At 38.5% G+C, this 13709-nt stretch overlaps 1 protein-coding gene across 1 annotated transcript; it reads left to right on the forward strand.

The window, feature by feature from the left end:
* The first annotated feature begins 3511 nt into the window (after positions 1 to 3511).
* On the forward strand, positions 3512 to 13195 carry LOC119912934. The gene is made up of 6 exons (XM_038732214.1): positions 3512 to 3741; positions 5258 to 5599; positions 8653 to 8994; positions 9129 to 9170; positions 10641 to 10772; positions 11663 to 13195. Exons 1-6 carry the CDS (start codon positions 3651 to 3653, stop codon positions 12394 to 12396), a joined length of 1683 nt encoding a protein of 560 aa, XP_038588142.1. The 5' UTR covers positions 3512 to 3650; the 3' UTR covers positions 12397 to 13195.
* The last annotated feature ends 514 nt before the right edge of the window (positions 13196 to 13709 follow it).

A 13709-nucleotide genomic window follows, 5' to 3' on the forward strand; every position in this document is an offset into this window, starting at 1 on the left:
TTTCAATTCTTGATTTCATTTCCCTGAAATGAAGGTCTGGTATCGACACTCCTTCATCAGACTGAGAAGAGATTAAAACTTTAATGACCCAGAAGGACATTTTGCTTTACAGACAGTAGTCCAACATAAGTACATCAGAGACACAAACACAGCATGAGATCCACGTCTCCTTCACTGTCACCAAGATTCATGGAGAAAAAAGTCTGGTGTCGACACTCCATCAGAGTGCTTCACTGTTTTCTCCCTGTGTATTGTACATCCATCTTTACAAAAGTAACATCTCGATAATTTTATTAATTCACTCAATCAATCAATCAGCATTACTTTAACAAAGAAGACAAGCTTTAGTTCACTTTTACTTGACATTTTGATAAGCGACAGCATGCTGTATAATCCAGCTGTGAATACATGTAGGTTCACACTACAGATGTTGAAGATGTGAAAGTTTATTGTAAATGTTTTTGTTAAATACAAAATACCTCCAGGCTCATTTTTACTTTTCTCTACTTATAATGAATAATGAAATAAATTAATGGCAAATGTCTCAATAATTTTTTTTTTGATCCATGTTACAAGAACTTACAGTTAATGTCAAACAAGCAGATTTCTCATTTGTAAAATCTGTTCAGGACCGCCATCTACTGGTATGTTGGAAGACCAGTAACTACTGTATGAAGTCCTCATGGAAAGAGACAGCATTAACAACTAGTTTACAAAATCCTCGAGAGAACTACACTACTAGGAACCACATCAATGAATCCAAACACAAATTGTATTATATTGAGCGGTGCCTAAAATTGTCTTTCCACATAGCCTACATGAGGAGGGCAGAAAAGCCACGGGGAGTCCTGTGGGGGGCAGACGCCTAGGACTGTTAACATTGCAGAAATGCATTTTAGCTACATTTATATCCCATTTGTGTAGGATTTTTTCAAATGTAGGATTTACCGTTTGAATCAGAAAGACACAGCAATCAACAAGACAGCCTCCATTATACGGCGCACAGACCCTCTATTGTGGAGAGTTTTTTTAATTTTGTGACTTTGGTCAACGTGGAAAACAAAAATAAAAGATATAAAATTATTAACTATATACATTTTTGTATTTAGTTTATGGCCTGCAGGTAAATGATGATCTTATGAGCAAAGGTGACAAAAATATTCTACTTAAGTAAAAGTACGATTACTTTGATGAACTTTTACTTAAGTACAAGTAAAATTAACGGTATAAAAATCTACTCAAGTAAAAGTTACGTAGTTACTTTTTAAACGTCCTTAAATAACTTATTTATATTGATTTAATATCTTATTTATACTTGTTATACTTAGGCTACTTAATTAAATTGCAGTCTTTTATGATTTGATAAGGGAATAAAGCCATATGGCGCTTCAAATTGTAGTTTGTTTGACAGATACTTTGACAAATCAATGGCAAATACAATGACATTTAATGTTATAATGAGAAGTTTGAGAATGATTTCACTTCGTTAGGAAACTGTGAAAGATTAGACTCTGGCGGGCCGCATTGGACTGGGAAAACGGGAAACACTGGACTTTATATGAAGTCATGTCCCTATTTACATTCAAACAGGTGGTCATTTTAATATCATAAGTGTTAGTGTAATAGGACTAGTTACCAGCAGGTTGCTAATGTCAACCAACATTGTCATGCACCGATATCTTTTTGGCTATTTGGAGCAAAGCATCTTACCAAAGTATGAAAACTTTTTTTAACCACCAATGGAAGTAGGTTATTATTTAACTGACCTCTACAACAGGGGTCCTCAACTACATTTGTTCTAAGGAGACACTGTGGGGGCCGGACTTTCAACTTTATTACTGTTTAACAATTTCAACTTTTGCAAAATGAACCTTTTTAATAGCTTATATCAATGAGAACAGACTCCTTAAAAACTATTTATCCTTATGAATTTAGGCCGAATGGTAGGCCTAAACAACCTGGCAGTGTTTGAGAGCAATGTGCTCATGGTTGTTTCTCTCTGTCTGCAGAATCCAAACCTGATGTGGCCCATTCTGCGTCCAGAACTCCCAAACTGCTGCATTTATATAGTGTGTTTATTTCTTTGTTCCTCTCTCTGTGCTGGAATTCTTTTAATAAGCTAACTTGGTTGAATTGTAAGAGTGTCTTTTATTCATCTAGTGTGTCAAGCTTATTACTTCAACATATTCACCCCAAATGTAATGTTAATATATAGATTTTACTCATGGATAGGACATTAGGGTATTGTATGAATGATAGTAATTATAATTTTATGTACATATATATGGCTGATCTGGTTGTATTCTCAGGAAAGATTGTAAAAATGGACAGATGTAGCTGCAGTAGTGGCGATTGCTTATTGACATATTAACATTTCTGTGGTTTTCACATGGTTTGAATTTGCTTGTGGCCCCATGGGGCTTTATTAATGATGACAGAGAATCATAAAGAAGTCAATTTATGCATTATACTTTGTCAAATAAAGCAAACCAGGTAGCCTTCCGTGTTTGAGAACTGCGCTGTTTTTTATATCGCCCACTAGAGGGCTGCAGCGCCGCAATAACCAGCCTAGTTCAAATGAACGAAATGACTCAAAAAAGATTAGTTCATTTTACTGAACGAGATTTGAAGATTCGAGTGAAGAGCCACTTTTACCATCACTAATTGGCATTAATTAATCGGTTTTGACTCTTTTATGCTGCTGCCTGTTATTGTGCACGAGACACAGCTCTGTAGTTACTGGTGGTAACATCAGATGCCTTTTAATACCACAGGGCACAGAAGTCTGGGGCAGCTGAACAAACTATTGTCGGGCAGTTATTGGTATTTTCATAATTATTTGAGCAGTCTTGATCTGACTTTATGCTGCATGAGTCTGCAAACAGCGAAAGTGAAAGGAGTTGGTTACCTGGCTGAGAAGGTGGAGGTGTGCAGCCTGGCGCCTGCTCTTTTTCTAACAGCTCTGTGTCTGCTGCTCCTGACTGCTTACTCACTGCAATATTTCAAACTGATCCGCTGTCAGAAAACTATTGAAAATGACGGTTGTCTTGTTGTGTAGCCGCATTGTGGCGGTCTACACGACAGCGGTCAGCGCTGATCTCACTTACAAACAGATTCCTGTGACTACTTCAAAATAAAAGTCAACTTGTGTTTCGCCAATTAAATGCTTTTAATGTGAAGCTGCAGCAGCAGGAAATGTTCAGTTTGCATTAGTAGTATCTTGATACAGCAATTTTTCACAGCTTACACTGCATCATAAAACTGTTGCTCTCTTGCGCTTGAAGCCAAAGTGGTCGCGAGTTTTTCCTTCCACACACGGATGTGATTGAAAATGTAGTACAATACTTTAATAAAGTAAAATAAAACATACCGAAGTAAAAGTAAAACTACAGATTTTAAAAAACTACTTCAAAAAGTTCAAGTACACAAAAAAGCTACTCAATTAAAGTGTGAGTAATTGCTGACATACAGGCTATGTAGCCTACTTCCTCATTCCAACCTGTAGACTTAAAAGAGAAAGTAAAAGTAAATAATCTGCAACAGCAACAATAATGCAGCAGCATGTCGTCTGTGTTATAAAATGAACAAACAAAATAACCGTGGACTATTTCATCTATTTTTCTTTCAGGAAGTGTTAAATTAACTCGACAATGACATCTACGATCGCTCTCCTTTATCCAGCGACCTTAATGAAGTTGTTTCTCGTTTTCATGTACTCTCCCTCTCAAGTGGACGCTACTGGTAAGTTTTTCTTATGTCACTCATTTTGCTATCGGTTTTTCTTTCCCATAAACGTAAATTATGTTTGCACTTCAGCTTATGAGGTCTAAGTGTATTTAGAAAGGGTCCCGTTTTCTTGACAGTGAGAAGCAACTTGAATCGAAAAATCGTCTTGTGTGTTTTAATATTCATTGTTAATTTCGTTCACAACAGACCACTTTGACTTGTTTATTGGATTGCTGTGTTGTCTCGTCCCACCTGACATTTTGATAAGCGAAAGCATACTGTGTTATCACATCTATGTTGAAGGCTGTTTTTAGTTTTGTCTGAAATAAGTTTAACTTTATTGTTGTTTCATTAAAACAAGCCTTCAGCCTCCAGTCTCACCGGAGGAGAGACATTAGGAGCTGCATAATAAATAATAATAATAAATCAATAACAAATGACACCTAAACCCCCAATAAATAATTTTCATCTGATAAAGAAGAACTGAAATACAGTTAATGTTTCTCATTTGTGAAATTAATAAATTCAAGTCTGACCATAATACAAGAGGAAGAGGTCTGTTCAGGTTAGGATGTTGGAAGAATGGTATTTGAGCTCAAAAACGTTACAAAACGCTATAAAAGTAACAGATTGACGCGCTACAGCAAACTTTAAACAACAAATGTAAACTCGTTGTTCTGCATGACAATGTTTTTTAAATTGTTATTGAAGTTAGTACTAAGCATTAACAATTCAGACACTAACAACCATGTAGAACATTTTTCTTGCACAATAATTACATGAATGACAACAACATACAAACATGAAACATCTGTTATTTTTATTAATATTGTGTTAGTGGTACGCTATAGGAGGCTAGGATAGGAGTACCAGCACCTATTTTGTTCACTTCAAGTACTGGTCACTGTTGGTTTGCGTGGCAGTACTGCTGGACCCAGGCGAAGACAGGTCAGGCAGACTAGTACAGTTCAATGCTTCCTTGTTCATAAATGACTTTACAGGCAGATAAAGGTCCAAAAACATGAATGCAAAAATGCATCACAACTTTTTGCAGCTGGTGTACCTGCATGCAGCTGATCACTATAATCAGGAGAATTAACTCGAATGTCAACAGAATTTCATTGGAACCCATTTAATATTCTAAAGGTGTTTGAGGACCAAAGTGGTAGACTGATCGAACCATATTACCATCCCTAAAAACTCCACTGAATGAAAATTCAGATTCAGAGTGTCAGCTACTTTTAATTTTTTCACTGCCATTGATAAGTTGTTGCTGAACTTCATCCTGATACAGGCCTGTTGATAAACTGATGGTAGGAACATTTTACGCAAAAGGGGGGTCCAACCCTGTACTAGCAAGGTGTACCTAATAAAGTGGACAGTGAGTGTAGGATGTGTATGTGCTTGAAGAACTTTTCCTTGTTTTTAGTGCAGCTCTGAGAACTAAAGTGATTGTTTCTTATTTTTCGAATTTAAAAGTTCAAATTAATGACATTAACTATGCTGTCTGTACTTTTGTTTTTATTTGCAGCTCAGTCAGAGTTGATTTGTTCAGATCAACCAATCGTAGCCCTGGCTGGTGGTGATGTCATTTTGCCATGTCACCTTGAACCTGCAGTCAGTGCCACTTTCTGGACAGTGGAGTGGACCAAACCTGGTTTGGACCCAAAGTACATTCATGTTCATCAACATGGAAACCTGTTGTTAAAGCAACAAAATCCGGCCTACAACTATCGTACAAGACTGTTTGTGGATGAAATGATGAAAGGAAACGTCTCCCTGAAAATTTTCAGCGTGAAAACATCTGATGCAGGGACATACAAATGTTTCCTCCCTTCAATACAGAAGGAAGCTTCCATCCAACTCATTGTTGGTGAGTCAGACTGTGTTTTAGATAGGCAGGAATTTTTGAGCTAATGAAGTATGTAGATTACTTAAAGATAGTGGGTTGCACAACGCAGAAGCAAGAAATGTTTTGTGTCTTATTGGTTGATTGATTGAGCTTGTTTATTAATTGTAAATATAAAAGTGACGCCTCCAATAAGAGACACCCCAGCTACAGATACCATCAAAAGGATAAAAACACAATAAAGGCAAATGGCTTATTTCCATTGTGGTCCTTTTTTGGGTCATGACAAAACAACCAGTTAGTTGTTAGTTACATTCCAAGTCGGCATTGTTTCTCTTAAAATAAAAGTAAATAAATAAATAAATGTAGCTGTAAAACGCCCTGAGATCTGATACAAGCTCAGACACACTGTATTGAAACTGTGCGCTTCACAGGAGAGAAACAAGCCTCAGAATCAGCCAAACATCTCTAATAGCGAGATAATCTCACCTAATAACATCTAATTAGCCAGCAATACAGTCACTTAACTCAAATGTTACAGCTGCGGACTCACAAACCTGAAACACTCATCCGCAATTCACTGACTGACGCCTTCCTCTCCGCATAAAAAACTCCATAACATCGGCTGGTTAGCTAGCTAGTACGTTTGCTCACTGAGGGGGTGCCAGTGAAACAACACAGACAACAGCCCCCTATCACAACAAAAAAGAAGAAGAGTTCAATTTTATTCTTCTTTAGTGTTTATTAGGGGTTAGCAAACTGGCTGAAAGATGCATTACTGCCACCACGGTAAAAGAGCTTTTGTTTTTTGTTTGTTGTTTTACCGTTGCAGTCAGAAAGACGGAGGGGAAATGACACAAAGTTGAACTTATTTTAAAAACCTAAAAGATCATTAATATACAATAGAAAAAAACAGTGGACCTAACATGCTTCCCTGGGGGACCCCACATTCTAGGAACAAAGGTTTGGATAGAATCCCACCCACATCCACCATTTTTTTCACACCTCCAGAAACAATCCATTTTATAGCTAAACTGTCAATCCCAACGCTTTTAATTTTCTTAATAGAATGGCACGATCAACAGTATCGAATGGCTTTTGGAGGTCTAACATGACCATACCATAGTACTTCCCTCCATCTCTCTCTCTCCTGATGTAATCAGTAAGGTAGAGTAGGCAAGTGTCAGTGGAGTGGGATGTTCTGAAGCCTGTTTGAAATGTATAGTATAAATTATAAGAGGAAATATATGTATCTACCTGCTTATAAATTATCTTTTCTATTACCTTAGAACACAGGATGGATATAGGCCAATAATTTCCTGGACCTAGCTTACATCCTTTTTTTTTAGAAAGGGATAAATCTCACCTGTTTTAATTCAGTGGGAAACATTCCTGTAATGGAAAGGTTTACTATATGCGATACACAGGGGGTGATAGAATTGGCAGCATAAGGAATCTCTCCGAGCCAGTTGCTTTTGATGGGTTATGTTCTTTAAGTTTCACTGCTTCCTCAGACACTGTTGTAAAAGGGAAAGCATCAGCCTGGACCCTTTGTTTTAAATAGAAAGTCTGGACTTGGCCCTCTCCATTGTATCCTGACAGGCCCGGCAACTTATTAACCAAGGTTTTTGCAACGTTTGTAAAATATCCTGGCTGAGATTGCATGTTTTGGTCTTGAGGCTTTACCCTACTTGACTCAGTGACTTCCATTTTCCTATTCTCTAATATTTTGTCATTGTAGTATGCTTTTTGGCCTCCTCTATTTCACCAATCACAATTACCTCTAATGTAAAAAAATCAGTTAGAACATATTTCCTCTAAAAGATCATAACGGTTGTTCTGATCCGGCAGCCTATAACATGTTCCAATAAAAATGGATTTGGTCTTTGGTAATAAAATTTCCAGCAACACTGATTCAATATGATCATGACAAAGATCTATCCGTTAAAACCGATATCTGATCTGACATATAGGCCTACACACACTCTGTCAAGTTTTAGTGAAGCACATCACTTTATCTTTTTGCAAGCAGACGAAGTTTGTGTATCTTTGTAGACTAATGATGTTGAGATGGAGAATGTGCAGTCCTCTTTCAAAGAACAATTTGTCCATTTGTATGATTTCTAATTCGTTTTGAGATGGCATTTGGACCTTTGCTTTATTCTGCCGTACTTTTATAGCTTGCCCACCACTTTCTTTGTCATTCCCTCCCAGTCTGTGCTCTGTAGCGAGCCAGCCATTGGGGTTCTCATGTTGTGGATTCACATTGATGATTCCAACAGACAGCAGTCATCCCTCCTTGGTCCCCACTCTGCTCCGCGTCTCTCAGTTTCCTACTGACCGGGATGTAGGTCCACATCGGCAAGGGTTAAGGTTGGTTCGCCGGGAACCTCCGGGATCTTCCAATAGCTGTCGTCTTTTTTGTTGATGTGCTGGTCTTCTTCATTGATTTTTTTCCCCTGAATGCGGGTCCAGGGCAGAGATGGATGTCCCTCGACATCAGTAGGCAGAGAATTATAATTAAATCCTCACTTTTGGTTGAACGTATTCCGATATTGACGTTCTTTGATTTTTTAAAAAAAATTTTTATGTAGGCTACATGGAGGAGTAACAGAACGAGTTAAGTAAGGCATTATTTCCAAATCCAAAGTGTTATGTGTCAGAATGATGTTTCATTACAGTTAGCTGATTTTCGCCCATCACTCTTCCATAAGTGTGAGCAGTTTGGGATGTGTTTGTAAGCATTATCAACAAACAGTATTCTGAGAGCGCCACCAACACGCTAAACTTTCCTGCTGCCATGATGCTCCTTCTCTTATGCACTTAGTGAGCAATTCATTGAAGTGAATGCCTGCTATCTTTCCAGTATCCAGTTTGCATGAATACACATTTTCCTTTTCTCTACATCTGGATGGAAACTACAGTTTTAAGTAGATCTGTGTACTGTAAACTAATAAAAAATACTACTCAGTTAGGACCAGCTGTTGCTCAGCCATCCTAGTTTAAATAAATATTGAGGAAGAAAGTGTTCAATGATGCTGCAACATGAAGTCTAAAAGCTATATTTGTTTCCACAGGAGAGTCTGATGTGATTGGCTCACTCGAACCAGTTACAGTAGTAGTTGGCGATGATGTCATTCTGCCATGCCACCTGGAGCCCCCATTCGATGTGAAGAATCTAACGGTGGAGTGGACATGCAATAAAAGCATTGTGCATGTCTATAGAAGTCTGGAGGACTATCTAGATAATCAGGATCAGAAGTTCAAAGGAAGAACATCTCTCTTCCGTGATGAAATGACCAGAGGAAACATTTCACTGAAACTGACCAACGTCACTGAACAGGATTCAGGAAATTACAGCTGCTTTGTTCCCAAACTGCACAGTCAGGTCAGAAAAGGCAACGTTACGCTCATTGTTGGTGAGTACAGCTAATCTAATAGCTACACATTCAAATTAAATAAGTGAAATTGTTACATATTTGTAACATGTAAACATTACTTTAGAAATTAACCACAATGTACACAATTACAATTTAACAACATTTTTCAACAGAGACAAAGCAGGGACTCAATGAAAGCAGACAGACTAATCACAGTAAGTAAATATCTTTACTTTTATTTATTTGTTTCCTCATCAGCTATAACAAACACATCTACATTTCCTGATATGCATGCAGAAATATAAAACACCTGTGTCCTTCGTCCTACAAGAAACATGACTCTTCAAGTAGTCAGATGCTGGACCACCTTCTTTTATTCCTTTCTTTTCAGACCTCTTCAGAGTCTTTTTGTACCCTTTAATATACATGAAGATGTAACACCTGAGTAATTCGTCCTTTTTTGAGTTTAAGAGCTTTTGCTGTCCTTGCCCTGATTTATGATTCAAGGATTTTGGTATTGTTTTGGTTCTGGTTTGGTCTTGTTTATTCTTGTGATGATTTTGTGTTTGTTCTCATTAGTTCTTAGTCCTGCGCTTTAGCTCTGCGTCTTAGTTTTCTGTCCTGTGCCTTGCATGTCTTAGTTTATTCCAGGGTCCTGTTTCAGAAAGCAGGTTTATTGAAATTGATTGATCCTGAGATGTGAAACTCCCGAGTTTTCGGTTCCACACCAGCTGATCAGAATTAGTTCAATCAACTCTGAGTATGTTGAGCCTGATACTACAATTCACCATGGGAACAGATAAATAAAGGCAGAGCTCCATTTTAATTGTGTGGAGCTAGAACTATGAATGCGTGCCAACGTGGACCATGATTTACATTTATTCATTTAGTTGACACTTTTATCCAAAGCGACTTAAAATTGCTATAAATGTCAGAGGCTGCACGCCTCTGGAGCCACGACGTGTTAACACAATGGTGGATGGGTCACAGTGGGATTCAAACCTGGATCTTTTTCACTAAAGTCATGTGTCTTATCCACTGCACCATCACCACCCCACAGATGATAGGTTTTTTATGTTAAAATGCAGGAGTGGAGGAAGGATCAATACGTTAACAATAGTAGTAGTGTAACGTTGTGATTTCATCATTTACCAGACTGCACTCAGCCTTAACCTCGACAGATTTGTTCTCATTGTCATACAATTGTTTTGTCTTTAAATTGAGTACAATTGATTTTTTAAATAAGATATCAAATGACAATGTGACAATAAGAAAGGTGTCTCTGGTAGACACTTACTTGATAATCAAATCTGCAGCTGCCGTTGGCTTTAGGCCTATTTGAACCTTATAATTGAAAAACAAAATTGGAGGAAACCTTCAAAAAGAATGAAAAAAATAACCCCCCATCCTTCACTAGGCTGGCTATGTCCCTGAAGTTCATGATCTAAACTTTGCAACTCAAATTAACCATTATTGGTGATTGTTCTTATATGTCGGGAGATTAAACAGTAAAACTGTTCCAATGAAACAGATTCTAATAAACAGTTTTGGCAGGATGGTCTCTTTTCTGTCCAAGTCTGCTTTGTGACCATGAACAGGAGAAGCAGGTGTGGAAAATGGGTGAATGTTATCTTGATAGCCATCAATGAAGAACAAAAATTGACATCTTTCCTTTATTGTTATAGCTGGTGGCATTATTGGCATTTCTGGTGCTGCCATTGCTGGTGCTGATATTGTTGGTGCTGCCATTGCTGGTGCTGCCATTGTTGGTGCTGCCATTTTTGGTGCTGCCATTGTTGCAGTATTACTAAAGAAAAGTAAGTCACACATTTCTCCTCTTTTTATTTTCTCTATTTAAAAGGATATGTTCACATTTTTTAAGTCAACCTTGTTAACAGTCCAGACTGAAGCTGAAAACAGCTGCTGCCTGTCCCCCAAAATAAATAAATGATAAATATAGTTAAGTAGAGTGTGGAGAGATAAATCAATCCATAAATTAAACTGCATGAAAGTAAATGATAAAACCACCTGAGGACAGAGTCAGTCTAAGTTTTGGAACATGATTCAATCAATTATCACATGTAAAATTGTGTTTAAATAGACAATTAAATCTGTTGTCACAACTGGTATTGCAACAAAAAAGTACCCTGCAGCCAAAAAAACATTTTATCATTATCCTTTAGACTAAACTTACCTCAACTTCTGACTGCTCTGCGCTGACCTGATGTAGCTACACATTATCAAATCTTACAGTGCTGCTGTTTCACTGCTGTTTTTAAAAAGTAAAAACTCAAAGCAAAATCAGGAATCTATGACTGCATCCATCCATCTTTTCTGTTGTACCACTCAGAAGTCTTGCTTGTACAGTTAGTCCTTTCTCACTATCCTGCTGTCTGTATGATGTCAGGTTGATCTGGGACAAACTCCTTTACATGTAGTTTCTCATTGTCATTTACAACAAGTGTCATTTCTCCATTCTTCCAAAAATTCCTTCATCTGAATTTTTCTTCTTTCACTCAGACAGATGTTGCTTCTTTTTAATGTGTGATGCTGGAGATTGTGTTAAAGGCCCTTTTAATCATAACTGCCACAGCTTTAACTTGTATGAACTTAAATAAATGTGTTGATCAGAGTGGTCAAAGAATGAGCCTTGGAAAGCAATAACTTTACTAATAATGTGTTTTATGTCATATTTTTACGTGTGCAGGACAAGACCAGAGAGGATGCAACGTAGGAAACACAGAAGACACAGAAGAGGAGAATAATCCTCAAGCAGTGATTCTGATCAACAGGCTGAACGCTAACGAGAGTGAGGAGAATAATCCCGAGACTGAGACTCTGATCAACAGGCCGAACGCTAACGAGAGTGAGGAGAATAATCCCGAGACTGAGACTCTGATCAACAGGCCGAACGCTAACGAGAGTGAGGAGAATAATCCCGAGACTGAGACTCTGATCAACAGGCCGAACGCTAACGACTGTGAGGAGAATAATCCCGAGACTGAGACTCTGATCAACAGGCCGAACGCTAACGACTGTGAGGAGAATAATCCTGAGACTGAGACTCTGATCAACAGGCTGAACGCTAACGACTGTGAGGAGAATAATCCCGAGACTGAGACTCTGATCAACAGGCCGAACGCTAACGAGAGTGAGGAGAATAATCCCGAGACTGAGACTCTGATCAACAGGCCGAACGCTAACGAGAGTGAGGAGAATAATCCCGAGACTGAGACTCTGATCAACAGGCCGAACGCTAACGACAGTGAGGAGAATAATCCCGAGACTGAGACTCTGATCAACAGGCCGAACGCTAACGAGAGTGAGGAGAATAATCCCGAGACTGAGACTCTGATCAACAGGCCGAACGCTAACGACAGTGAGGAGAATAATCCCAAAACAGCGGATCTGAAAAACGACATATCAACGACACAAAATTGACGTGACTCACCTATGAAGTCTCATAGTAATCCACCGATCGATTATATTCCAACAAAAACGGTCTTGTTACATTGTCAATGGTCAAGATGATCCAATCCAGCAAAAAGATTTAGCCCAAAACACATTAGTCCATCATTAAATCCAAAGGGACCGTTTCATATTTGCCAACAGATGTGGCTCGCATGTCATTATAACCATAATAACGCAGATTTGAATGTAAAAAATTACGATAGCTTGTATTCAAATTAGCTGCTGAACTCTGACCTTTCGAGTGACACCAAATTCGACCCAATACGAGCTCACATCTGTTTTACAACCTTCAATAGCCAATGAGAGCCAAGACTGTAAGGAAGGGCCAGCCCCTATTTCATGGGTAGGCCGAGCCAATTGCAAGCAATTGTGCCACTAAAATTCTGAAAATAACAATATCCAGCTTTAAGTAGGAAGTTCATGATCTACCAGCAAAAAAACACATCTGCATGGAGCTACCGGCTAATGCGGAGCGATGCAGCAGCAGCCTTCCGCCAAGGGGTGGTGCTGTTTTAGAAAAAATACAGACATACACTTAGAAAAACCTAAAATAGTAATTTTAGGGGGAGAGCGATAATTGAGATGTACCTGTGCAACAATGTGATATAAACAAGATGGGTCAAATATTCTCTTTGATATTCAATTCTATTCAATTTTATTTATATAGCGCCAAATCACAACAACAGTTATCTCACAGCGCTTTTCATAAAAGAGCAGGTCTAGACCGTACTCTATGATGATATTTACAGAAGCCCAACAGTTCCCACCAAGAGCAGCACTAGGTGACAGAGGCAAGGAAAAACTTCCTTTTAAGAGGCAGAAACCTCGAGCAGAACCATGGCTCAGGGTGGGCGGAGGGAGAGAGAGAGAGAGAGAGAGGGCAAGAGAGGAACAGAGAGAAAAAGAGAGGGATGGAAGGAGAGAGAGAGAGAGAGAGAGAGGCAGCCTACACAATACACACACAGAGGTACAGACAGTGAAGGTAATGTTGCTATAGACTAAATGAAAAATGGTACAGATATTTATAGTAGTGTTAATGGTAACAATCGTAATGTTAATTATTATAATAACAATAATAACAATAGGATTAGCAACAATAGTCGTTGCAGCAGAGGGTGTCGAGCAGGAACACGGGGGCAGCAGGTGACCCGCAGCCACAGATCCAGACTCCACAGCTCCAGAGCCAGAAAACCTGCAGGAAGTGATAGGAGGAGAGAGGAGAGGGACGAGAAAACACAAGACTACCAGAAAGGGGAGAAGTTGAGTTAGTAACATGCAATAAT

The sequence above is a fragment of the Micropterus salmoides genome, unplaced genomic scaffold, assembly GCF_014851395.1.
Source record: "Micropterus salmoides isolate LMB-PRFRI ecotype aquatic unplaced genomic scaffold, ASM1485139v1 Ms_hic_scaffold_2, whole genome shotgun sequence".
Taxonomy (NCBI): domain Eukaryota; kingdom Metazoa; phylum Chordata; class Actinopteri; order Centrarchiformes; family Centrarchidae; genus Micropterus; species Micropterus salmoides.